We start from the raw sequence: 25,573 nt of genomic DNA, 5'->3' as shown, positions 1-25,573 counted from the left end.
GCTAGAAGCCAAGATGAAACACCGATATCTTTTTACAGGCAGAACAATTCTCACCAACCACACAACCCAAAGAATCAAACCCCAAAATCAAAAGATCCATCCAGCTTCATCTCCAAACCCAAACCTGCAATGCGTCGTCAACAAATGACGACAACAATACAAACAGGCAGCCAAATTCCAGCAGGCATCCATCTTTTTCTCTCCATCCCCCCACCAAATCACCAATGTTTTTCTTCTATAAATATATTCAAAACCTTACTCTCATCACATAAAATAGCCTAAAAATCTCTGTATTTATTATCTCCCTCCTGATTCCCATTCCTCAATATCTTTATCCAATTCAGATGAATCTCATCGAATCTCACCATTATCACATCATCACATCACCATCCAATAAGCTCCCTCCAAGCACCAACTTCCAACAAATTACCATACTATACTACATAAGCACATAAGCGAGATGGTCCCTGTCATTATATATAGTGCTCGGTGCGGGGTACCGAGTGAGTACATATGGATAGGTAAGATTATCTATCTAATGATTTCCCTCCCTAACATATGTAGTATACAGTATATTACAATTCATTCCTACTCCCTACTCAATTCTTAGTATATCTAGATCTAGATCTAGATTCTAGATTCTAGCATATACTCCTAACTTTATATAAAGTATGATACTATAACTATTATTCTCAATATTCTAGAACATGTAGAATATATATAGATATTTATACTCAAAATCTCTCACCTCTAGCTTTCACCTCTGACTATATTCTTCTTCTCTTCTTTCTTACATTTCCCCATCATAATTATATAAAGAGTCGAGTTAAGATGAAGTAAGTAAGTAAGTAAGTAAATAGATAAATAAAAGTAGAGAAAAGTTTCTAAGTATTTACGTACCCTTGTACTCTCATATCCTTAATTCCCGCAAACAAATTTTATTATACCTAGTTTCATAACTAGCTTCCAAAACGTAACTTTTCTATACTTCGTTAAAAACACCTCAATGTTATATTTCAATATTTCAATCCACGATAACTTTATCAATCTGGCTTTGATTTGAATAAGTATAGTATTATAGAATAGAGAATGATTGATTTTATTATTTATTTAAATCTCGTTTTATTCTAAATCATATTAATTGAGATTGAAATTTCAGAACGAAAATCTAAAAACTGAAAGGTTTTATATAAAAGCTAGTTATAATCAATTTACAAAACCTTTGAAATATTACATTATTTTAAATCACCTATCAATTGATCAATGTTATTCAGAATCACTTCAAACTTCGGCTAATGATTGAATCAATTAATCGCTTTCATTTGATAAAAAGATTTTTGATTTTGAATCTATATTGATAAAGTTAGAATTTTGTAATTGATGTTTTTCGACAAAAAGGTTATAATATCATGAAATCACGTTTTGGAAGCTAGTTATGAAATTGAGTATATACCTTTTATATCATACATTATCCATATATTATTTATTATACAACAATCCCAATCCCAATCCCAATTCCAATTCCAATCCAATTTCCATCCCATCCCAACCACAACTACAATAACCTAAACCCATCACCTAAACCAATCACCTAAACCCATCACCTAAACCCATCACCTAAACCCATCTCAAATTCTATACTTTCAAATTCTATACTTTCAAATTCTATACTTACTAGATATCTACTTATATATCCCCCCCCTCCCCTTCCCCCTTCCCCCTTCCTACCCCAAAAAGAAATACTTGATTACTTAACTACTTGATTATTTGATTACTTGATTGTTTAATTACTTGATTATTTAATTACTTAACTATTTGACTACTTAACTACTTGATTACTTAATTGCTTAATTACTTAATTACTTAATTACTTAACTACTTAACTACTTGACTACTTAACTATTTCACTATTTAATTACTTGACTACTTGACTAATCAAATACTAGACTCGACTAAACCCGATAAGCGAGCGAGCAATACTTCCAACCTACTTACTTCCAAGCTGCTTACTTTCAACCTACTTATTACTCTTAATCTAATAACTCAATAACAAACTAAAACTAATCAACAATTAATAATCAACAAACTAATTAACAACTAAACAATCTCATAAATCCCATAAATCTGAATAAAAAGATAATCATAATCATATTTATAAATATAAACTCGAGCGTAGCGAGGATCGGGGGCTTGGGGGCTGGTCCTTATATATATTATAGAATTAGAATTAGAATTAGAATTAGAATTAGAATTAGAATTAGAATTAGAATTAGAATTAGAATTAGAATTAGAATTAGAATTAGAATTAGAATTAGAATTAGAATTAGAATTAGAATTAGAAATTAGAATTAGTACCTACTATAAGAAATAATATATATTAATTACTATATTATATTAGTACTAATATACTTAATAATTACTATTACTTCATATAGTATATTCGTGACTACCTGTCGTTAGGGCAAAAGATTTTTGCAGACGCAGATTCGCGGGATTTTCAATCAAAATATTATAATAATTAAAAGAAACAAAGAGAAATTCGACGCATTTAATAGTCTGAAAATTCTTTTTCCGCTGCTTAGTAATTTATATTATTTAGTATTTACGTTTCTTCTACCTACCTACCTACCTATTCCTACAATAATTGCTTGATTACTTGATTGCTTGCTACTTAATTGAATAATCGATTATATTTCCTTATCCTCTTTATCCTCTTCATTCTCTCTTCTTACAGATCTCTCCATCTGCCGGCATTCATTCTACGACTATTCTATCAAATAGATATCTCATGACAGTTTTCTCATATTCCATCCCATTTCCATTGTTCAACTCTCATCCATCCATCCATCCATCCATCGTACCTTCCTCCTCTCTTCTCCTTTCCAGGGCTCTTCCCAAGAACCTAGTAATCAAAAACAACAACAAAACAAAACGCCACATATGCACACGCATTTAAATGCCTTTCAAATCATTACATCATCCATCAATATCATACAAAAAACACCCCAACTTATTCCATGGAGAAGAGATCCTATTCTCCGCCCGATACATACGATAAAATGTACTTTTTTTCCTTTTTTTCTTTTTTTTTTTTACCAACTTCCCAATTTCCACCCATGAATTCGATCTTGAATATCTTCCCAGCTGAAATTTTTGTATACTCTTCCTTCTTCTTCGCCTTCTTGTAAGACCACTGTTGGGCTACCACTTCCTTCTCCTGCATTTTTCACCAGACCTCCAAAGACTTGTGTCGCTACTCTTCTAAGATCTTTGACGGTTAATCCTTCGATTTTCTTGCACATTTCTCTAACTCCAACCTTTCTTCCGTGTACTTGTACTTGTCTTCCCAAATCTTCTAATTCTACCATCCTCGATTCCAAGTTCATCAATAAACTTGATCTCAGCTGATTCTTCGCACGATTAACTTCTGCAGTTTGTAATGCGCTGAATCCAGAATCGAGAGTGAGACTTTGAAGTTCACGGCACATGACATCAAGCATATTCTTGACGTAGCCTGGGGAACATGAGGATGAGATTCCAAAAAGCCCAGAATCGGTGTAAGAGTGGTTGAAAGCCATGCATGACTCAACCCACCCGTGTTGATTCAAAACGTTGGTATAAAGACGAGAATACATGCCTTTGCCAGGACCACCAGCAGAGAAGGATCCACCACCGCCAAGAAGAGTTTGAAGAGTAGCGAGGGCGTAAATGTCAGGGGAAGAAATGGGAAGAGCTTCGAATGCGATATGGATATGGCTCAGTGCGGGGAGGGCAGGGTTCATTGGCGGTGGAAGAGTTGGGAGGGCAAGAAATCCACCGGTATAACGTGAAGGTTGGTTAAGGTCAAGAGGATTTAGGAAACCATTCTGAACAGAGGCATTTTTGGGTGCGGAAGTGGAGATGTTCTTGAAAAATGGCATGCGTGATATTAAGGTGGATGGCTTTTGTGTTGGTGAAGGTGGTGTTGATGAGGAAGATGATGATATAGAACTGTTGCTGCTAGTTTCACCTGATAATGAATCGAGAGATGTTTCCGATCCTGTTTGTGATAAAATGGGAGCTGATTTTGGCATATCTCCAAAATGTTGTTCGGCGAGTTTTACTGCTTCTTCATGTTGTACCCCCGCAAACGCTACAACCATTCTTTCAGGTCTATAAAAAGTATCCCGGTATTGTTGTATGGTGTTGCTGTTGATTTCAGACAGTCGTTCCTTTGGGCACAATAGAGGATTCCCAAGAGTGTTTCCCTTGTATGCAACCAAATGTACGATTTCCGGAAGAATTAACTCTGGCTTTGACCAAATCTCGCCAATCTCATATTCAGCAGTCACCAATTGTTGTGAAACCTCCTCCTCAGTGATTAAAGGATTTCGAATTGTCTCGGCGAGAAGAGCGACAGTAGTTGGGACCGCAGAGTTGAACGTGGCAGATTGATACATCAAAGATTCTCTTGACGAAGCGCATTGTATATTTCCCCCCAGTGACTCTATTGACTCTAACATCTCATCGCTTGATCTCTTTGACGTAGACTTGAATGCCAATCTATCCATTATGTGACTAACCCCTCTGAGATCTTCATTTTCGTATCTGGACCCTGCATCGATGTATACTCCAATGCCGGAAAAGTGACCGGGTAAAGCTTCAGTTGAGACTCGCACTCCATTGGGAAGGGTAGTGATTTGATCCAACTCAGCGGGATCCTATATGTGACTCATGTTAGTCGAGGTGAAGAGGATTAGAAATTTGGACTTTATTTGTACCTTTTGTACAGGTTCCACTACAGTAGCTAAATTTCTTGAGCGGAAAGCAGGTAAAACATTGGATATGGGTCTTTGAGATGAAAGAGCCCTCCTTAAAACCCTCGTTGAAGGATTTCTTAGCATAATGAATGTTATTTGTAGTAATTGTAGTAAGTTGAAGGTAGAGATTGACTTCGTCGCCGCGAAAGTTTCGTAGCGGTTACATCAATCATGATTGCTTAGTACGGATATTCCCAAAAAAAAACTTGAGTTCGGTATTTACCGGCTGATGGCGGGGGGGCGTTCTTTTGATTGAGGGAGCTTACGTGATCAGGATGAGTGACGGTGATACGGTGATACTTTGCTCCTTTGATACCGTGATAGCAAGATTGAAGCCGAGGCAGCCACTAGCAGCCTCAGGCAATAATCACAATCATGCAGGCTTCGAGGCTTCGAGGCTTCCACCTTCCAAGGTTGCAGCTGTCCACGGCTAGTAGCGCAAGCCGTGGACTGTGCCGTATTCAGACATTGTTCACGTGCCACACATTTCCCGCTTTTTGGGATAACAGAGGCGTTGAATCAGCGACTAGACCAGGATGGACTCCTATCAGGCGAGCCAGGATTGATTAGAACCATGCGATTTAACGGTCAAAGCATTTTTTATCTTTTTTATTGCGGTTATCAAGATTTGGGAGGAGATGAAGTGGGCGTGAAGTTGAGTTGTTGAAGTCTGTTTGGAGTGAAGTGGGAGTGAAGATGGAGTGAAGTTGGATGTAAGAATGGGAATGTATTGATCAGTTGTATTGAGAAGTCTTTATGATTTATGGTTGATTTTACCTATTTTACCTATACATAGTAGTCATACTCAGAAAGAATTTGTATGGATCCAGCCAGGTAGGTCCACGGGGACCCAGGTTTGTAATCTATCGTGGCAATACCATGGATGGCTGTGAAAAGGAACGTCGTTACCAAATCCAGCCCTGTTTCCGGCCATTTTTTATATCACGTCGGTTGCACTCGTGCCATTTCTGACTGATGGCGTATCTCCTATGATGATTTGATATCAATGGCGGTGGCCTGATGGATATCGACCGAGATTATTGCTTGTGGCCATATGAGTGAGTATGTGTATATGTATATGTATGTCATTGTAGGAAGGATATATGTGTGTGTGTGTATGTATGTGTGTGTATATATATATATATATATATTACGGATGTATGTATATGTATATGTTTAGATATTTATATGCTCGAGTAGATACGCGTTATATATATGTGAATGTTATAATAATAATAATAATAGTAATCATAATAATTTATCATCATCATCTCATTACTCAATATCTCGTACGACTACTCCTCCGTATTCTAGAACTCATTCATTCGAGAAATACGATATGCTTCATATATACTTCAGTAATTTTACCCACCTAGATGCAAATGCAATGCTACCTTCATCAACACTCTGAGATCCTCCCTAACAACCACCATACAACCACCATCAACATCAAGATCCAGATATCTTCGACGGTCTATTCGCATTCTTATTCTTGTTAAGGTTTCTAAGAAAAGATATAGATATCCATAAACACATACTTATATCCATATACATGCCTATTTTGTACTTGTACATACATAAGATCTTACACTCTATTTCACACACACACATACATATATACATATTCACATATTTCAACGTCAACACACACACCGCATCTCCATTCAAATTCTTTTTTTCCTCTTCTCTTCTTTTTTTTCATATCTATTGATTTATCCCAGAAACTATACGATACTGATACTACTGTTTAATACTTATTTATACTTATTTATATTACTACTGCTCCTCCTCCTCCTCCTCCTCCTCCCATCTATCCATCCTCGTATCACACCACACTTCCAATCTAGATGTCAAGTTAACGCGCAGCACGCACGACAAGCCACTTGACTTCTCTGGTCCCCAAATCCGATCAAGAACAGACTCGAATCCAATCCAATCCAATCAATCCAATCCAATCAATCCATCCAGATTCAACATCAACAACTCTTTGACTACCACATAGTGTAGTGATAGTACGGGATTACCAGGTATATACCTTACATACCGTACATATCACACACACTATCTCGAGACCATACATCGACTACCTACCTACCACCTCTCCATACATAATCTCTTTTACTACTAGGTAGTTAATTTACCTACCTAGTATTCAAGGGTTTTTTCTTTTCTTTTATCATCACTTGTCTTGAATTCGATCATCATCCTTTGTTATATTCGAATTCAATTCAAATTCAAATACAACAAATCCAAATTCTCATTCTTTATAACATTGTCATCGATTGATTTCAACCAAGATACACCTCCATCTCTCCCCCTCCCTCAAGAAGAATAAAAGTCGAGAATTAACTTCATCCTCGTGCTTCACATTCTCTCTCCATGTATTCCTCGCTCCCTAGTTCGCCCTGGAACCCAACCACTTCAATATCATCACCCATTGTACGAGAACGAAGTGCACCACAAACCGTCTCACCCATCTCCCCACAACCAACTACAACCCCAACATCTCCCACCACATCATCATCAACCAGAGGTCGTCTACGAGGTTTAAGTTATTTGCGAAGTTACACCCAAAATCATTTGTTATCGAGGGAACACCACAATCAAACTTCTTCCAATACAAATACAAATTCGAATTCAAATACAATTTCAAATACACATTCGAATAGCAATCATCAAAATTCACGACCCACACTCTCACACACCTCAAGTTACCCTTCACCTTCATCCCCCACGTCAGCGAGCGCACCCTCTCACGCCTCTTCTGCAGCCTCGCCTGCAACTCCTGCAACTTCTGCAACTCCTGCAACTCCTACAACCGAAATTCTTCCTCGACAAATTTCACCCACTGCACGAAGATCCACAAATCCCCCCGAATTAACTTCTGCAGGTTCGAATAATCAAGAAAATCTTGGATCGACAAGTGGGTGGTTACCGACAGTGGGAGGTCACAGCGGAGTATCAAGAATTGCAACTCAGCCACAACCTACCGCGACTGCCTCCTCTTCAGCCGTCTTATCGGCCAACGATTCATCTGCGATAACCTCTGGTCTGGAGGCGTCGATGGCAAGAACTAGATCTGCAGGAACAGGAGGGGCAGCAGATATGCCTCTACTAAATGACTTGGGAGAGAACACTTCCCAATCAACAAGGGAAACCATGTCGCATCAATTACCATCGATTCGTTTCTCTCCGCATCAAGATCCTCGAGCCCATCGTCCATCTCTCGTATTTGGTACCATGAGTCGAACACTCCCGACAGGAAAGGAAATTATAAAAGTTGGTCGATATTCCGAAAGAGATAATCAACCCCCTCATGCTACGAATGTGCCATCGTTTGCACCAGTGGGTTTCAAGTCAAAAGTGGTTAGCAGACGTCATTGTGAATTCTGGTGCACGGGAGGTCGTTGGTTTATCAAGGATGTGAAAAGTTCATCGGGCACATTTCTCAATCATATACGATTAAGTTCACCTGGAACAGAATCAAAACCATTCCCAGTGAACGATGGCGATATAGTTCAATTAGGTATAGATTTCAAAGGTGGTGAGGAAATGATATTTAGATGCGTCAAAATACGAGTGGAACTCAACAAAGGATGGCAAACTGGTCCTAGCAGTTTCAAGTATGTCTACTAGTTTGATGGTGAATCCAGTGTGTTTGCTAATCTTCTTCCTAGTGTACAATCTCATAAGCGCTTGCGCGAGCTCAACAACAATCTCAAGAAACAAGCCTCCGGTGGTTCGAGTAGTTCCTCGCAAGATTGCTCGATTTGTCTGGGACCTATAGCAGTAAGTCACGACGTTTTCTCCTACCTGATAGCCCTAAACTAACATATGCAAGCCCTGCCAATCTTTATTCGTCGCACCATGTTCTCATACATGGCATTACAAATGTATACGAGTTGTTATCAATGGTCCTGCTTGGCCTCATTTTATATGTCCAAATTGTCGTACAGTCGCAGATCTCGAGGCAGAGCTTGATGAACCAGATGGAGATTGGGAGGAATTGGCCACATCTGATGCGGAGGCTGAGGTGGAAGCAATATCAGAATCGGCAACAAATACAAACAATCCCGTTGGAACTGAGCCGACAGCCCAGGAAACGGTTATACCACGGACGAGTGACCCTATAGCCGCACCAATTCTACCAGAGCCGGAAACCTTTGAACCTTTGAATATGAATCATATCGAAGATGATCTCGACACGAGTGATGATTCTAGTACAGGTGCTCACGCCCACGAAACTAGACTCGAAGATATAGCTTTTCTTAACGTAAGCGATTCACAAGCCAGTTCGGCTTCAGCCACACCGGTTCCTCAAACCAACTTGAGTTCTACAGTATCACCTGTCGACATAATCGCAAGAAAACCAGTCCCAAGTGCCGCCTCCACTTCTCGTTCTGAGCGCGGTTCACCAAGTCCAAATGGGATGCATCCTACATTGGCAGATCCTCTCACGGGTGAAGGACCAATGACACCTAGAAATGACGTGGGGCCATTCATTTTCGATGGTGGTGCAGGGAGAACAAATACAATCGGGCTAGCTACTGGATCTAGCAATCTAGATTATAATGAAACCCCAACAACAGCTCACTCGACACCACATTCTGCTCTTTAGAATTATTCTCAAAAGAGACAATCAATACGAAATGATTTGGCCATGGCAAGATATTTGCAATTTAGCGAAGAAGGATTCTCTATGGGCGACCATATGATATGTCTAATGGTTTGATTCATCACTTTTGTACGGTTACGATAATGGATAATAAACGACAAATAATCTGGGTACATAGTTTCGAAGGAACAATTGAGGGGAATAAGAGATTAGTTTACATGTTAGGGTGAATGGTGATAGGCGTATACCTGGGGGGATTTCAAAGTCAATTGAGAAATGGAGTGTGGTGGAGTTAATTGCTTCTTATATGAGCTGGTTGATTGGGAGGGAATGTATTATTGATAGAGGAGAAGTGGTAGGGGTAGGTGCAAGCGAATGCGCTAAATACGTATGCACTTGCATTTACATTTATTATATATGCTGTTGGGAATACCTAGGAATAGGAGATAGGAATAGGAACAGCGAAAAGCGAAGAGCGAAACGGAGGGAATCAGAACCGAGTAAACTCGGAGCACTTAGTATAGTAGATATATCTCGCTTGTAGTGAATAGGGGAGGGGGTGGATACCTGGAAATATGAGATGGTTTTTATGCTTTTTAATGTTTTTGATATTTGATATTTGATATTTGATATTACTTTAATTATAAGATTTAGATATAGATTTAGATGTAAATACAAATATAGATTCAGATATAGATTTAGATTCAGATGTAGATTTAGATTCAGATATAGATGTAAATATAGATATAAATATAAATATATAAATATATAAATATAGATTTAGATATAGATTTAGATATATAGATATAAATATAAATAGATATATAGATATATAGATATATAGATATAGATATATAGATATATAGATATATAGATATAGATATAAATATAAATAGATATATAGATATAGATATATAGATATATAGATATATAGATATATAGATATATAGATATAGATATAGATATAGATATAGATATAGATATAGATATAGATATAGATATAGATATAGATATAGATATAGATATAGATTCAAATATAGATTCAAATATAGATAAATACAGATTCAGATTCAGATTCAGATATAGATTTAGATATAGATTTAGATATAGATATAGATATAGATATAAATATAAATAGATATAGATATAGATGTAGATTTAGATATAGATATAGATTCAGATATAGATATAGATTTATTTACTTTATAAAATATATTCGAATTATATTCGGATTATATTTATTATATTTATTATACAACTTTAATTTTAAACTTACTCTCTTTTCCTTCTTCTTATTATTCATTTATACTCATTTACACTCTATAAATTTGTTTTCTAGAATTATATAAACAAGGGAATTCCCTTTAAGGAAATGACTTCAATACAATAACAACTGTATTAAAGATATTTAGGCAAAAACGAAGGAGACTAGCTCTTTCAGTAGTGCCTATATAAGGCCTACTATTTCCCTCATTAGCTAGCTCCTTAGATTGAATATAAATAGACATTTAGGGGCCTACTCGTAGTAGGAACCACGTCTTCCGTATCTCTCTCTCAAACTAACTTTTTCTTCTTCTTCTTTTTTTTTCTTTTTCTTTTTCTTTTTTTTCTTCTTATTGCTTATTTATACTCTATAAATTTGTTTTCTAGAATATAAGAAAGACTTGAAAATATATATAGATATATAAATATATATATAAATATATATATAAATATATATATAAATATATATATAAATATATATATAAATAGATATAGATATAGATAGGGACATAAATAAGTACAAATACAAAAATAAGCATCCCTATAATGAGAAAACATGAAATAAAATAAAAAATACTAATATTCAATTCAATTCAATCCACTCCAATTCCATTCAATTCCATTCCATTCAATTCATATCATAACATATCAAATCGAATCATGCAAGCATGCATAAACATTCATACATTGTACGGTACGGTACGCTACGCTACGTATCATTGTTTAGGTACGTACTTCGCGTAATTTAATATTCCCCTGCCCCTACCCCATCCCCACCCCGCCCATCCCCCAAAATCCATATTCATAGCACCCACTCATCAGTTGGCAAAAAAAAACTTCTTTCATCCATCCATCCATCCATCCTTCCCCAAATCCCTCTACCCATGTCACAGAACCATAACTCAGATAAGTCTTCATCAAGCCATCATCCGTCCATCCATCCATCCATCCATTCATTGCCACCCCTTCCACATCCCTCTCAACCTCCCAAAATAAACCCAAATAATCACTGAGCAAACCGCAAAGAAAAGAAAAAACCGCTCCCGCACTACCCCTCCCACTCAAAATATACACAAGTAAAAAACATTACTTCTCAGCTCCAGCCGGTAAATGCAAATTTGCAGCCGTCTCCTTCGCTTTCGCCTTCTCCACAGCATTTAAATCTATTTCCGGAGCCGATGAATCACCCTCGATAGATTGAGGTTCCTCTTCAACTACACTCTCCATCCGAGGTTTCTCTTCATCTTCTTCATCCTCTACGGCTCCATCGAATTTAGGATCATGTCCTGCACCACTATTGCTACCACTAACGCCAAGATTTGATGCTCCATCTTTAACTTTTTGCTGAGATTCTGAAACAATTTTATCTGCTTCGGAAAGTGTACCGAATCCCATATTACCATCACCTTCAACGCCAATAGCTGCATGAGAATCTTTTGCCGTTGCAACAAGAAGTGGTCGATTAAATCGAACAATCATACAAGATAAATTATCCGTACTGAATCGAGCGAGAGCATATTCGACCAGTTGTTTAGCTGCGGCAACTGGATCTTGTTGATGACGAACGAGATCAACTGCTTCTTGATCTGAACAGACATCCCATAACTATATGATTTGATTAGTAGAATTCTTTACAAACAATGAGAAAGATACTTACACCATCACAAGCCAAGATGATGAATTCATCACTATCAGGTTGTATAACAGTTTCAGTCGTATATGGATGACCCGTAACCAAGTCCTTCATATACGCATCTCCCAATGCACGAGTGACTGCCAAAACACCGTTGACACGATTATTGAGGATCAAACCACCTGCATTTGCAACACGTTTTCCTTCATTCTCATCACTACCCTTATGATCATAAGATAGACGTAAAGCTTTGCCATTACGGCACAATACAATACGTGCATCTCCAACATTAGCTGTGTACAATACTCTAGCACGAGAAGAAGTACTTTTGAGTTTTGCCTGAACGTCTCCGGTAGGGGCATTCAAAACGGCCTTTGGCTGTTGTGATGTGGATTTCGAATCTTCACCACCATCTTCAGTCTTTGGTGTCTCTTCAGCAGCTTTAACGGCAGCAGCGGTCGCAGGTGCAATGGCTGTAGAACCCGTGGCAGATGAAGCGTTTGGTATCCTATCCTCCCAACGAAGAACCGCAGTAACGGCAGTACAGCCACTGTTTTTCAAAGGTAATTTCTCCAACTGCGCATCGACAGTTGTAAAGGTTTGATCGAGAAGTTCGGGAATCGGTGTATTCGGATTCTTTCGTATAGTCTCTTCCAAAATGAGATGTAATTTCTTTCCACACCAATCTGCAGCAAATGTACCTGCATGACCATCGAAGATTGCAAAATAACCATTATCTGTCTCCATCATGGATTGTGCGGATACCGGCCGAGCAAGACTATCTGATGAATCACTTGCGACTTTATCTGACTTTTCCGACTTGGAGCTCGAATCGGCACCCACCACAGGTGCAGGTGTATGTAAAAAGTTATACAGGAAAGCATGAGTATCCTCCATCGTGCGACGACATTTCTTATTTTTATCTTCCCAAACCCCGACTTTGAATGTCGATCTAGGACCGGGACGAGATTCTCCCGCCGAATTGTTATGCTGGCCTTGAGGAACCGTCAAGGCCGGATCTTGTTTTCCCAGCTTTTGCAAGGGCGTTTGTACTACATCGTTCGATCGACCACCAGACATGAATCCGGAAGAATTAGGACTCTGACTAAAGTGCAATGAATTTTTGGCACTGGCAAGTAACGAGCTGGCTTTACCGCCGACCCCGCTACTCCGGCGTTTCTTCTCTCCAGAACCATCGCCGGGGATTGCGCGACCTGGGGGACTACCATTCCCGCTACGTTTTTCGGATGTGCCAGTCTCACCATCGAGAGCTTTCAAAGCGGCTGATGCATCGCCTTGATTATTGACACCTGTTGATGAATCGGCGCTCGACTCGGAAGAGGTGGGAGGAGTTGTGGTGGAAGCTAAGGATGAATCTTTTGGTGGGGAACTTGAGCTGCCAAACATTCTGTTGAGCAGACCTCCTTGGGAGGAAAAGCTCCTCCTCTTATTTCCTGCCAGTTTGTTTGATTTAAATAAAAGTGTCTCGTAAAGAGACTGACGGTTGTTATCGAAGGAAGGAAGAAGGTTCGTTTGTTGTGTGAATTTATCGTTCTTGCTCTGATTTGTTTGTGAGGTAGCTTGTTTGCTTCGCCCTCAAGATGTAGGTAGGTTGGGTAGTAGTTGACTTTGTAATATGACCAGACAATGAATGGGATAATGATTCGTAAAGATTTCAATATTGGGGATGAAATGTGATTAATCTGAGAAGTACAATGGAAGTTGAGTTGGGGTTAAATTGAATTGAATTGAATTGGATTGAATTGAATTTGGGTATGACTGAGTTATGGTTCTTGTTCTTGTTCTTGATCTTGTTCCTGGGTTGAGTTGACTTGACTTGACTTGACTTGACTTGACTTGACTTGACTTGAGTTAAGACTGACTGGGAGTTAATTAGCTTGGATCACCATTTCCTCTCCCATGACATCGTTTTTGCGGTCGATTCGTGGGGTATTTGGGTAATTGGGTAATTGGGTATTAGATACACATACCAGAGACCAGGTAATATCGACATGTAATATAAGATGTAATATATATATCCACTCTGATCATACAAAGGACCACGGTGCTGGGATTTAAATAAAGATTGATTGAATATAAATATAAATATAAGTTAGTATGTATATAAATATAAGTAAGTATAAATATAAATCCAATACAAATCCAACTTATAAATTCTCTATGGTGTTAATACTTTTCAAGCACAAGGTATAATAAATACACTTTAATACAAAGAAATCCATTAAATCTGAGAAAGTACTAATGTTACAATAACCTTTATATCCACAAGTACTACCAGTATTCCTCATTGGAAATTACAATTAGACACGATGATTCATCAATCTACATAGGTACATATCAATCTATTCATCGATGACTAGTAACTACTCGGTAGATACTTCAGATCTCCCTCTTATTCGACAACATGGAGATCTTATGACTAGGTAGGTAGGTCCACGGGTACTCCAGACCGCAAAGAAAGAATCCAAAGTGGGAAGGATTATTAGTATTGGATGGATGAATGAAACAAGAGGAGAAGTCTGGGGAAATCTAGAAATACGATAGATTCTCCATTGCTTATATACAACACAAAGAACCTTGGAACATCTAGATGAGATCCTATCAGGTAAGTAGGTATTTCTATCCCGAAAAGGTAATCATAGTACAGTACAATCATTCTCAGTCCTCCAGCTTCTTCAAGCATATTCCTCTTCAAGGCAAAAAGATGTACACACATACATACACACATCTCCAATCTTCAAACTACAAAGACTCAGCAAGTGACCTCGAAATGGCGTTGCACATCATACGCCCAATCCTCATCCCAATCGCAATCCCAACCAAAAATCCCAATAAGTAGGTAATCCCCAAAGCCCAAGGTCCAAGGTCCATATATCTAGATAGATAGATACCTAAACAGATACCTACCTACACCAGACACACGTACAGCCAGGTACACACACATACATGTAATGTTACATGTACAACTTATCTCGTGCCACTACGATATGTACATACCAATATACCAATATACCAATATACCAATATACCAATATACCAATATACCAATATACCAATATACCAATATACCAATATACCAATATACCAATATACCAATATACCAATATACCAATATACCAATATACCAATATACCAATATACCAATATACCAATATACCAATATACTACTTTTCCTATCTATCTACTCAGCAAGCAAAACATATATTCTCAATTCATATATTCATACTCCCATCCTCATCTTCATCCTCATCCTTTTAAGCTTCTTCTCATTTACATTTACACATTGAAAAAGACAGTCAGTCAGTCAGTCATTCAGTCAGTCAGATAGATAGAAAGACAAACAAACATGAGTGAAAAAATCAAAAATCAATAAAAAATTAAAAAAATAAAAATCTACAAGTCCATCCCACCAGACCAAACCAGACCCAAACCACAACCCCTATGAAACGCCTTCCACAATCCTGCGAGTAACGCCAATGAAAGAATCATGAGTCTAGAGTATGTATGGATCGACCAAACATCATGTACTCTTTCCACTCGATATTTCATCTGTCCATTTCGATTCCAGGTTTCCAGAGCAATTTCCATACCGACAGATGATCATTCTCCTTTGCAGAAATGGATTTGCATGTGACCTCATTCCATAAATTCCCACCCCTCCCTCCATCCCTCCCCCCCTAATCAATAGATCAATCAATCAATCAAAAACCCCCACTCAATCCCTCCTCAAACTATCCAATCTCGCCTGCAAATCATCATCTCCCGGATCCGCCGCCCCAACCCCCCCACCACCCCCAACAGCCTGAGCCACCCTCCCCTCCGCCACCGTCTGACTCTGCAATCCCTGGGGCGTCTCCCCCATCGCCGCTTTCAAATCGATTCCAATTTCTTCCAAAACCTGTTCGACGACTTCCTCGCCCTCCTCCTCATCTTCCAGTCCCGTGACATCATCAATCGCATCATCCATCATTTCTTGTCGCTGATCCATAATATCATTTTCCTTTTCGAATTCCATCGCGATTCTTTGGAGCGCGGGGAGATTCATGCTTCGGTTCATGCTGCCTAGAACGCCCGTTGCGCCTTTCATGGCTTGCATCATTTGTTCATTTGTTCGTACCGTCTATTTCAGTAAATCAGTACTCTCTCTCTCTCAATCACTCTCTTCCCTCTTCCCTCTTCCTCCCCCCATCCCAAAACACCTCCCAAGACCCCTCCTCCCCAAGCCCCCCCTAAAAAGAAAAACCCAAGAACAAATGAAAAAAAAAACACATAAAAAAAAAACACATAAAAAAAAAACACATAAAAAAAAAACACATAAAAAAAAAACACATAAAAAAAAAACACATAAAAAAAAACACATAAAAAAAAACACGTAAAAAAAAAACACATAAAAAAAAACACATAAAAAAAAAACACATAAAAAAAAAACACATAAAAAAAAAACACATAAAAAAAAACACATAAAAAAAAAACACATACCTGTATCCTCAAACTAATCGCCTGCAACTGAGTCCTCATACTATAAAACTTCTCCACATATCTCCTCGTCCTAACCAGATCCTTTGCCTGAATCTTCGCCGCCCCCATCTGTCCATTCTTCGCACTCTTTTTAATCTCCTGAATCAATTTCTTTTCCTGGTTCTCCAGCTTCGTTCGCTCGCGATCGAGTTCCCGTTGTGTTTTTTCCAGAGATCGCTGGTGTTTGCGCAGTCGCTCCGCAGGCGTCATGCGCTTGCCAAATGCCCATTCGACGATCTGGAAGGGGGATGGTTAGTGGGGGAGCCTGAGGATGATAAGAGGAGAAGTACATACATTCATGGTTGCGATTGGAAGTGTTTATGGGGATTGAAGGAACAAGGGAATTGGAAAAAGGTGGGAAGGTTGGTGAATTAATTTGGATTATATGATGGTGTGTGTTCGATGCAGCCGCGCAAGTCGTCATGTAGTAATGGTTCGGCTTCGTTCCCAGAATCGTAGCCTTGGATCTTAGCAGCCTTGGCTAAAGTGTACCCTGATATTTAAGGCCCATAATTACAGACTGTACTGTATCCTCGTTTGATGCAACTCAAATCTGAAGACATGCTCACTGGGAGTAATATATGGGCTATGAGCGCTGAAGCTAAGCTTCGAAAAGTCCTAAATCATTTGGAAAAAGCTCACCGGGTATTCCACTCATCTAGGAAGCTCACTATGCACTGATATACTAGGTACCTGGCAACAAGCTCACCAGAGGCAGTATCACAAACGCACATCTCACACATGACATATTTAATGTATGATATTACTTTCTTTTCTTTTCTACTGAGTAAAGTAAGTGGAGAGGGGAGTCCGAAGTAGCTAGGTACGCCATACAATCAATCCTAAAGCTTACGACCAACGCCACTCATATTTCCATTTTCCACATCACCACCCATCCATCACCTGTTCCAGCAATCCATCCCTAATTGTCTTTAAAAATAAATTGCTCAGAAAACGCCATTTTTTATTCATCTGAGAAAGCAGTCATTGACGCATAAGAAGAAAAAGAGATATTGGGGTATAACAAAGAATCTAAGCATCGTATGCAGCAGCCACTCCTGGAGCTGGTCCCTCCAAATCCACACTCTCGACATTATTTCTGATTTCCGCACTTTTGTTGACCAAGTTGCCAAAATATTTTCTAGCAACTTCGCTTTCACCTCTGATCTTTCTGGTCTCTTCACGCTTGGTACCAAGTTGTTCAACGGAACGTTGAAGACCAACTCGAAGATTATCGGCAGGGAATCGAAGAACCTTGCGTACTGATGATGAAATACGATCACTATTGGAGTGTACGTAATCAATTGCGGAAAGTTGAGTAGAGATCTTGGAAGAGAGGCGATGTGGAAGTGACTGAGGAATTTGGTTCAGGACGTAGTAAGCTACAGCGATAGCTAGAAAGTTTTAGTAAGAATATACAACGTAGAATCATGCGAAACATACCTCCTGCTAAAATTCCTGGCACGACCAATCTACGCAAATTGTTGTTACCCATAATCTTTGCGGCAGACAGAGCACCATCAACCCATCCGAATCCACCAATTGCACGACTGCCGAGAACAGTGGCAACAGTCATTGCCATACCAGTTCCGGCCATCTTCTCTTGTCGTTGAAGTAGAGTGGAGAAATCAAAGAAATCCCACAACTCAGTCTCGATATCAAGGTGCTTGGCAAGAATATCGCGCTTGCGCTTGAACATAATGTCGCTTCTAAAGCTCAAGTCTGTATACTCATCACCGAGATGTAAGATGCCAAGTTGCTTGATCTGTGTGACGCCATCAACTGTCTTACGACGTGCATGTTCTTCACAGGCGGAGACTGTAGCAGATATTTCGGACATAATAGCTTCCTTGATGTCATCAGCATACTGGAAAGCACCGAATAGTCCTGGATATGGAATACCAAGATCGTCATCAGCTGTTCTCGCTATTGTGTCGTTAAGTGTTGAGCGGGTGTAATCATAGATACTCTTGCATGTTGCATCAATAGTTCGGTCAATATCATCGCTGACTTCGGCCTTCGCCTTTTGAGAAGCCTCGAGCATTGGCTCGATATCTGCTAATTCCTTGGTAACACGATCCAATTCGGACTGTGCAACCTCTGCGTTGACAGTGGCAAGACTTTGAATATCACTTAGAACATTGAGTAAGTAGGTCTTTGCTGGAGCCAACTTGGATCTAGCTCGCTTCTCGAGAACAAATCGACGCAGTGACTGTTCAAGAATCTCAAAGTCTCTAATCTTTTCCTTGTCCTTGCCTTTGCCCTTTCCTTTCGGATCTGAGCCATCATCGAAGTCCGGTCCATCACCGCCACCTCCACTAGAACTACTGCTTCCGCCACCACTTCCACCCGGTGGACCAGGAGGGCCAAGTGCAGCAGTAGGAATGGCATTACTCGATACGAAATGAACGAGTTCAGAGGATTCCTTGAAAGTTCTAGGACTTAAACCTTGAATTTGCTCCAAAATCATTTTTTGGCATCGTTCCTTATCCCTAATATTATCATATCCATTGACAACCATAAAAATATATGCTTTTTCCGCCGCTGCCGCCCAAATAAATTCTCGCGCAGTTTGTGTAAAGTGGTTGGCCGCCGAGACAACGAAGACGACTACATCAATTTCTTCCTGTCGAGCAAACACCGCAGTTGTTTTCGTAGTATCCAAGTTGAGACCAGGCGCATCGATGATTGCAATATCCACCACTCCGTTATTTAGTAAGGACTCGTCAATCGTGCGTACATCCTTGACATAGACTTTGCATTGTGTGTAGGTATCATTATCAAGGACTAGCTGCTCCAAATCTTGAATCGTGTAAACGTCAAAAGTGCTTTCGTCATGTCGATCGTAGATAGTTTCCTTGTGTACCGCATGTACTTCTTCGATTCCTCCATTTTCTCTGGCATCCAAAACCTCACAGAATATACTCGTGCAAGGTTGTTGATCCTCTGGTAAAATCTTTCGTCGCAGAAGTGCATTGCAGAATGTCGATTTTCCAGTGTTTAAATCTCCCGTCACTAGAACTTTACTCGAAGAATCTTCGATCCGTTCTCGTAGTGAGAGTAAATGATTTATGCTCGAACTAATTTTTCCATCAAGCAGAGATGCGATCGAAGCCTTTTCCAAAGAATGTACCAGCTCGGTTTGATGTAAGGATCCCAACTTCAAATCCAACTTCAAGATAGAAAACTCCTGTGCGATCTGTGGTGTTACAAGTCGGGGTTCCGGAGTTGATCTTGATTCCGCAGCTTGACTCGACTCCGCATTACTGCTACCCTCACCAATAGACGTCATAGCACGTCGCACTTGTCCAGGACGAGGTTCAGGTGTTGATGACCTGATACCAGTTTGCGTATGTACCAAACCTGGCCGTGGGTCCTGTCGATGATGTTGAGATTCTTCGCGCTGAACTGAGGGGTAGATTGCTGGCCATTGTGCGTTCATTTCTTGCAACGACTTCAAAGTTTCCACCACACGATTGATTGATCTACCAAGAGTGACCCGATGTTGATTGTACCATAGTTGATGTATTGCATTTGCCTGCGACCGTCTCTCGTTTTCAGAAACTTCGTTCGATTGTCCTCGAGGAAGGGAAGAGGGTGGAGGAGTAGGTCTATCCGGTGTCAGTGTAGGATTCCATGATGGAACCCCATTCGAGCTTTCGCCAGCCACACTGCCTCCATACCCAGAATCATTGTCAAGGAGCGCTTGTAATCTTGCAGCACTTTCCGGTGCACTTCCAGGTCCAACAGTCATATATTGTGGTCGACCACCGTTTGGTGTATTGCTATTAGAATTGTCGCCGGAACCTGCTTGTCCACCTCTGCCCTTTCCCTTTCCTTTTCTATTATTTTGACTCATGATTGTAAGATGCCGACCATTCGTAAATTGATATCAGTCTGTATTCTTAGAAAGGTGTGGCTAGTTGTTGATAGCATGAAACTTTTGGAGGCGAAATTCGCATGATTCTTCGTTCAACTTGCTCGGCAATTTAAGAGGCGCGTGGGGGTCCAATAAAATCGATAACGATGCTAATTGGTCAAGGTATCCTTGTCCATCAATGACGACAACAAACTTTCGTCGAAATTTTTCAAAAAGATGTCGAATCTACTGGATGAAATATAAATAATAATGGATAGAAAACTCTGAAGAGTCACAATCAAGACTGCTAGGTACCTACCTAGAAATCCTCTTCCATTCACACATTAACTGCGTTGTCCATATTACCCATTTAACCATCATCATCACTCAGAGTATAACGTAACACAGATACATGTCATAGTCGATCACATCCTTTTTCACATCACCCATAACTATCAATCTAACTCAATATTCTATCATTCTATAACATTAATCCATATGCTATGTATAACCACCCATTCAAAATTACCCAACACCCAACAATCATGATTCCGAAAATGCCAGTTTGCTCATCTACATAGGTATCATCTCAAGATTTTCGTAGCAACATTATCAAGTAAAGCCGTTATTTCTTCCCCAACAATATGGTAACATGAGATCAACTCCTTTTGAAAAACATTAAAAATCCGCCGGCATGTACATAATATATCCACAACTACTTCTTTCCTCTCACAGGACTCTGCGCAAATCTAATACCCCTGCTGCGTACAGCTGGTGGTGGCACTCTCGGAGTATCGTCATCATCACTATCGCTCTGTACGCTTTCTCCAAGAGCTGCTTCCCGTCTTCGCTTTTCTGCTGGCGTTTCTTTTTCTTCTGGACCGTTACCGCCACGACTAGGAGAACGTCCACGTCCCCTTCCCCGCCCTCTAGCTTCATCTGTCTCCTCATCTTCCTCTACTCCTTTCAAAGCGTCATGTCTTCTTCTCCTTTCTGCAGCTGTCTCAGGTACATCATTCTTGCTGCTTCCTGCTGGACTGCTTTCTGTGATTGCGTCAATTCTAGCGCCCTGTGCCTTGGCCATTTGCTTTCCAACCACCCGTGCAGTTTGTGCACCAGCAGCAAGTTGTGTATCTTGAGCTTCAAACAATCGTGAGCTCCCTTTTGTTTTATCACTGGCGTCTCTCTTTGCCAAGTCCTTCATCGCCCTGGGTGCATCACTTTCTTCGACAATCTCACATCTTGCTTTGGGATCTAAACCTTGAATTTCTTTCAAGAAATCTTCCTTAGTTAGACGGCGTCCTGCTCCTCCAATAGTAAATCGAATACGACGATCATCATCATCTTCTTCAGCTTCTTTGTTTTCAGTGTTTGGTGTATTCTTGCCAAAATTCCATGTGCCCATGCGAGTTATGCCTTGTCGGACTGGTTCTGCACTTGTAGCATCTGTCTTGGTAGAGTTGTCTACCTTGTTGCCACCAAGTCCTGTCCATGTACCCATGCGGTTTATTCCTTGGCGAACAGCATTATGTTCGCCGGACTTAGGGGCTTTGCTGTTAGGGTCGGGCGGTAATTCGTATGTTTTGACGACTTCTCCATCTTCATCTTCGACAATAATCTATGAATTCATTAGTGACTGGATCGTATCAACCTAAAGGGAAAAAGATAGTCTTACAGATCTACCATACTGATAAGCCAGTGCTGGACCTCGAGTCTTGCGAGGCTCCTTTCCTTTCTTCCCTTTGGAACCTTCTCCTTCGCTATGCTCCTTGGCCTCGTCTTTGTTCCTCCAAACACCCATGATCTTACCAAACTTTTTGTAGGCTTTCTCTGGCCCTTGCTTGACTCCCTTTTCGAGATTCTCAAATTCTTCCCGGGGGGTCCCGGCTCCTGGACTTTTGAGGGTTTTCAATACATCGCCGTCTTCGTTTTCGATTATGATATGATCACCTTCGTCATAAACTTCCGCCTTGTCAGGGTTGCGTTGAGCATCTGACATGTGCTCATCATGTCGCCTTTGCTTCTCGCCATGATGCATGATTTCTTCCATCTCTGGATCGTGCTGGACTTCTCCAAGTTCACCTTCATTTGACTCGTCATCAATGTTTGCTTTCTCGTTATCGGGCGAAGATTCGCCAGGCGTTAATGTATCAGATGTATGTCCAGTTGAGTAGTCGCGACTTCGTCGAGCAGGATAAATGGCCGACTCGCTGATAGGACCACCTGGTCCTACTCCATCGTCCCACTTCTTCTTTCTGCGTCGCGGAATTATCGAAGAAGGACGACTGTTGGCGCGACTTGGATTATCCTCCTCCTTTTGACGGCGCAAGAAGCCTCCAGGAATTCCTCCTGCGGGTGGCAGGGTACCTGGCGGTAATTCATCCAGTCTCATATCCTCGCCATCAGTCTCCGAGCCTGCTGTCTTAGCTTGAGATCTCGAAATCGATGAGATACGAGGGAGACGATTCATCCAAGAGGGTCCATCGTCCCCGGCTTGGGTGTATGACATTGTGAGTGTCAGGGTATTGATATGTTTGCCTAGGGTGAAGACGGCAATAGAGGATCCATGCACGATAATAGAGGAAATAACAAGAAAGGTTACGATTGGCCAAATTACCGTTACCAATTCCCAGTTCGGGGCATCTCGGTCAGGGTACTCAGTTAATGGAGTTGTAGTGTCAGTCTCAAGCTCGGCTCTCGCAAGAATAGCAACAAAGATAGCACCCACTCCAATAGGTCCGAAGTGGCCAGCAAACAGAGCTTCTCGCCAAGTTTTTATGTCGGGTATCAGAGGTTTTAGTGCCATCATGATTGGTATTCGTCGAAAGAAAATGACCAAGATAGCGATGACAGCGAGCCTCCATGGTGAAGTTCCGATTTCCATATCATTGTACTGTTCCCACGGAATAATTGTGCCAAGGTAAACAAAATATGCCAAATTGATAAGGAGATCTATGACGTTGGAAACATGAGATTCTTCTGTTTTCTGAGTAAACCAACCGTCGTTTGAGAAACCAACGCCAGCCGCAAAGCCGACAAGGAGATCATCAACTCCAAGGATACTCCCGGAACCTGCGCAGAATAGAGCAAGGACGAAGTAGAACACGAGAAAACTCTCTCTGTCGACTAAATCGTGTCTTTCCGCATATTTGATTCCGTGCCTGCCAATGTATCCGACAACGAAACCATAAATCGCACCAAACACACACTCGTAAAGAACTGTTATGACAATGAAATCAAATGTGACTTCTTTCGCATTGAGGTGAAATCGAATCAAATATAAGGAAAGGTAGATAAATGGGAATGCCATTCCATCGTTACACCCTGATTCGGCAGATAGAAGATCTCTCAAATGTTTCGGTACTCGTTTTGCGAATTTTCCTTTTCCAACCACCGAACTAGCGAGTACAGGATCTGTCGCCGTCACACATGCTGCCACACAAAGTCCCTGCAGCCAGTTTAGCGGCGGGATCAACCACCAAATGAAAAGACTTGTGATCAACCATCCAAAGGTCATCACGGGTAACAAGAGAAAGACTACACTCCTCCAATGCTTCTCCATGTAATGCCTAGGCAATTCGACCCCGACGGCAAAACATTGAACAACAAGGACAATTCGTGAGAATTCTAGAGTGATCTGATCGGTATTGCCCCAAGTGTCGGGATCGATCAGATTGGCGGCATGTGGTCCAAAGATAATACCACAAATCGTGGCGACAGTGGCTTCACCGATATACATGCGCTCCTTGATGAAGGAAGAACACAGCATAAACAATGAGGTGAAGCCACCCAAAATGATATAAACCAAATGAGGTTTATTGATGGAGAGGTGATCCCAAGCCATCTTGGCTGTCTTAGATGGTTGTCGATCGGTATAGATTATGTATTAGAACAATCGCAATCGATTGGTATCGGTAACGATATCGTGCTAGCGAAAAGGCACTGTCGACGGCGGGGGAGGGGAAATATTGTAGCTCAATCGGTTGGATTGTCTCTGCTCGTTATACCCCAATCAGTCGATTCCCTCAAAAGTATTGCGTGATGTCGCAGCATTCGAAATCTGGTCGCGCCCAGTCGCCGCTCCGCCGTCTATTAATGTATGTTGGCTCTTCCTCCCCGACACCTTTTTTGTAATGATCGGATAGCACGTAGAATTGTGCCGCTCGGTTTCGCAGATGTTGCTTTTGAGATGATGATTATTTTCGAAGTAAAAACAAAAAATTATTGTTTGAAAGAAAGCGAAGAGATTGAGTGAAAGGGTTGTTTACTTTCTCACTACCCATACACGATTAATTCTAGTCCAAGATGCCAAGACCTTGGGAAGCCTCCACTTCTAATTATTTTAAGTGATAAAGCAAGTTTTGCTCCGGATTGATGGCGGCGTAGGAGGAGAAGTGTGGGAATGTTATTTTGTTTGCCAAGTGGAAGGAAGAGAAGAAGAGAGAAGAGAAGGGAAAAGGTGTTGAGTGTTTGAATCTCATTCTTGGGGGAGAATATGATATTTATTATTATTGTATGTATCGTATCGTATCGTATCGTATCGTATCTGAAAGGAAGAGGGAGAGGAAGTCAAATATTCATAGGACTGAAGTTGGAAGATTGATCAATTTGATTGGATGCATTCTAGATGGAACCTAAGGCAAGGATGATTTTGCCTTCTTCCTTACCAAGGTGTGCTCATTCATTCATGAATAATGTAGGTGTGCAGAGTTGAGAGTACTCCGTAGGTAGCTATCTTGGCCAGGGATGGAGAGATCCTAGTAATGAATCAAGTTTTGCTGTAAACCTTTCTATTCTACGATATACCCATACTCATCCATACCCATGCCCATACCGAGATAGTTATCATCTTTTATCCGCCATAA

General features: G+C 40.4%; 6 protein-coding genes across 6 annotated transcripts; 1 reads left to right on the top strand and 5 right to left on the bottom strand.

Moving 5' to 3' along the window:
• Positions 1–3,092: 3,092 nt before the first annotated feature.
• Positions 3,093–4,883, bottom strand: EAE98_006033 (uncharacterized protein; the record flags this gene model as incomplete). Its single annotated transcript, XM_038953655.1, has 2 exons — positions 3,093–4,700; positions 4,761–4,883. The coding sequence occupies 2 exons, from the start codon at positions 4,881–4,883 to the stop codon at positions 3,093–3,095; spliced, it is 1,731 nt and encodes a 576-aa protein (XP_038810050.1).
• Positions 4,884–6,091: 1,208 nt separating this feature from the next.
• On the top strand, positions 6,092–10,141 carry EAE98_006032 (uncharacterized protein). Its single transcript, XM_038953654.1, has 3 exons — positions 6,092–8,422; positions 8,477–8,588; positions 8,641–10,141. Exons 1-3 carry the CDS (start codon positions 7,179–7,181, stop codon positions 9,415–9,417), a joined length of 2,133 nt encoding a protein of 710 aa, XP_038810049.1. The 5' UTR covers positions 6,092–7,178; the 3' UTR covers positions 9,418–10,141.
• Positions 10,142–11,763: 1,622 nt separating this feature from the next.
• On the bottom strand, positions 11,764–13,717 carry EAE98_006031 (uncharacterized protein; the record flags this gene model as incomplete). The annotated part of the gene is made up of 2 exons (XM_038953653.1): positions 11,764–12,282; positions 12,335–13,717. 2 exons carry the CDS (start codon positions 13,715–13,717, stop codon positions 11,764–11,766), a joined length of 1,902 nt encoding a protein of 633 aa, XP_038810048.1.
• A 2,329-nt stretch (positions 13,718–16,046) lies between these two features.
• Positions 16,047–17,149, bottom strand: EAE98_006030 (uncharacterized protein; the record flags this gene model as incomplete). Its single annotated transcript, XM_038953652.1, has 3 exons — positions 16,047–16,451; positions 16,811–17,086; positions 17,144–17,149. The coding sequence occupies 3 exons, from the start codon at positions 17,147–17,149 to the stop codon at positions 16,047–16,049; spliced, it is 687 nt and encodes a 228-aa protein (XP_038810047.1).
• A 445-nt stretch (positions 17,150–17,594) lies between these two features.
• Positions 17,595–20,833, bottom strand: EAE98_006029 (uncharacterized protein). Its single transcript, XM_038953651.1, has 2 exons — positions 18,293–20,833; positions 17,595–18,243 (listed from the first exon to the last, which is right to left on the bottom strand). The coding sequence occupies exons 1-2, from the start codon at positions 20,706–20,708 to the stop codon at positions 17,882–17,884; spliced, it is 2,778 nt and encodes a 925-aa protein (XP_038810046.1). The 5' UTR covers positions 20,709–20,833; the 3' UTR covers positions 17,595–17,881.
• A 324-nt stretch (positions 20,834–21,157) lies between these two features.
• EAE98_006028 (uncharacterized protein) lies at positions 21,158–25,289 on the bottom strand. Its single transcript, XM_038953650.1, has 2 exons — positions 22,384–25,289; positions 21,158–22,326 (listed from the first exon to the last, which is right to left on the bottom strand). Exons 1-2 carry the CDS (start codon positions 24,550–24,552, stop codon positions 21,424–21,426), a joined length of 3,072 nt encoding a protein of 1,023 aa, XP_038810045.1. The 5' UTR covers positions 24,553–25,289; the 3' UTR covers positions 21,158–21,423.
• Between the last annotated feature and the right edge of the window lie 284 nt (positions 25,290–25,573).

Source organism: Botrytis deweyae (assembly GCF_014898535.1).
Source record: "Botrytis deweyae strain B1 chromosome Unknown BDEW_012, whole genome shotgun sequence".
Lineage (NCBI taxonomy): Eukaryota > Fungi > Ascomycota > Leotiomycetes > Helotiales > Sclerotiniaceae > Botrytis > Botrytis deweyae.
Note: the sequence above shows the minus strand (reverse complement) of the source record. Positions and strands in the feature narration are given on the sequence as shown.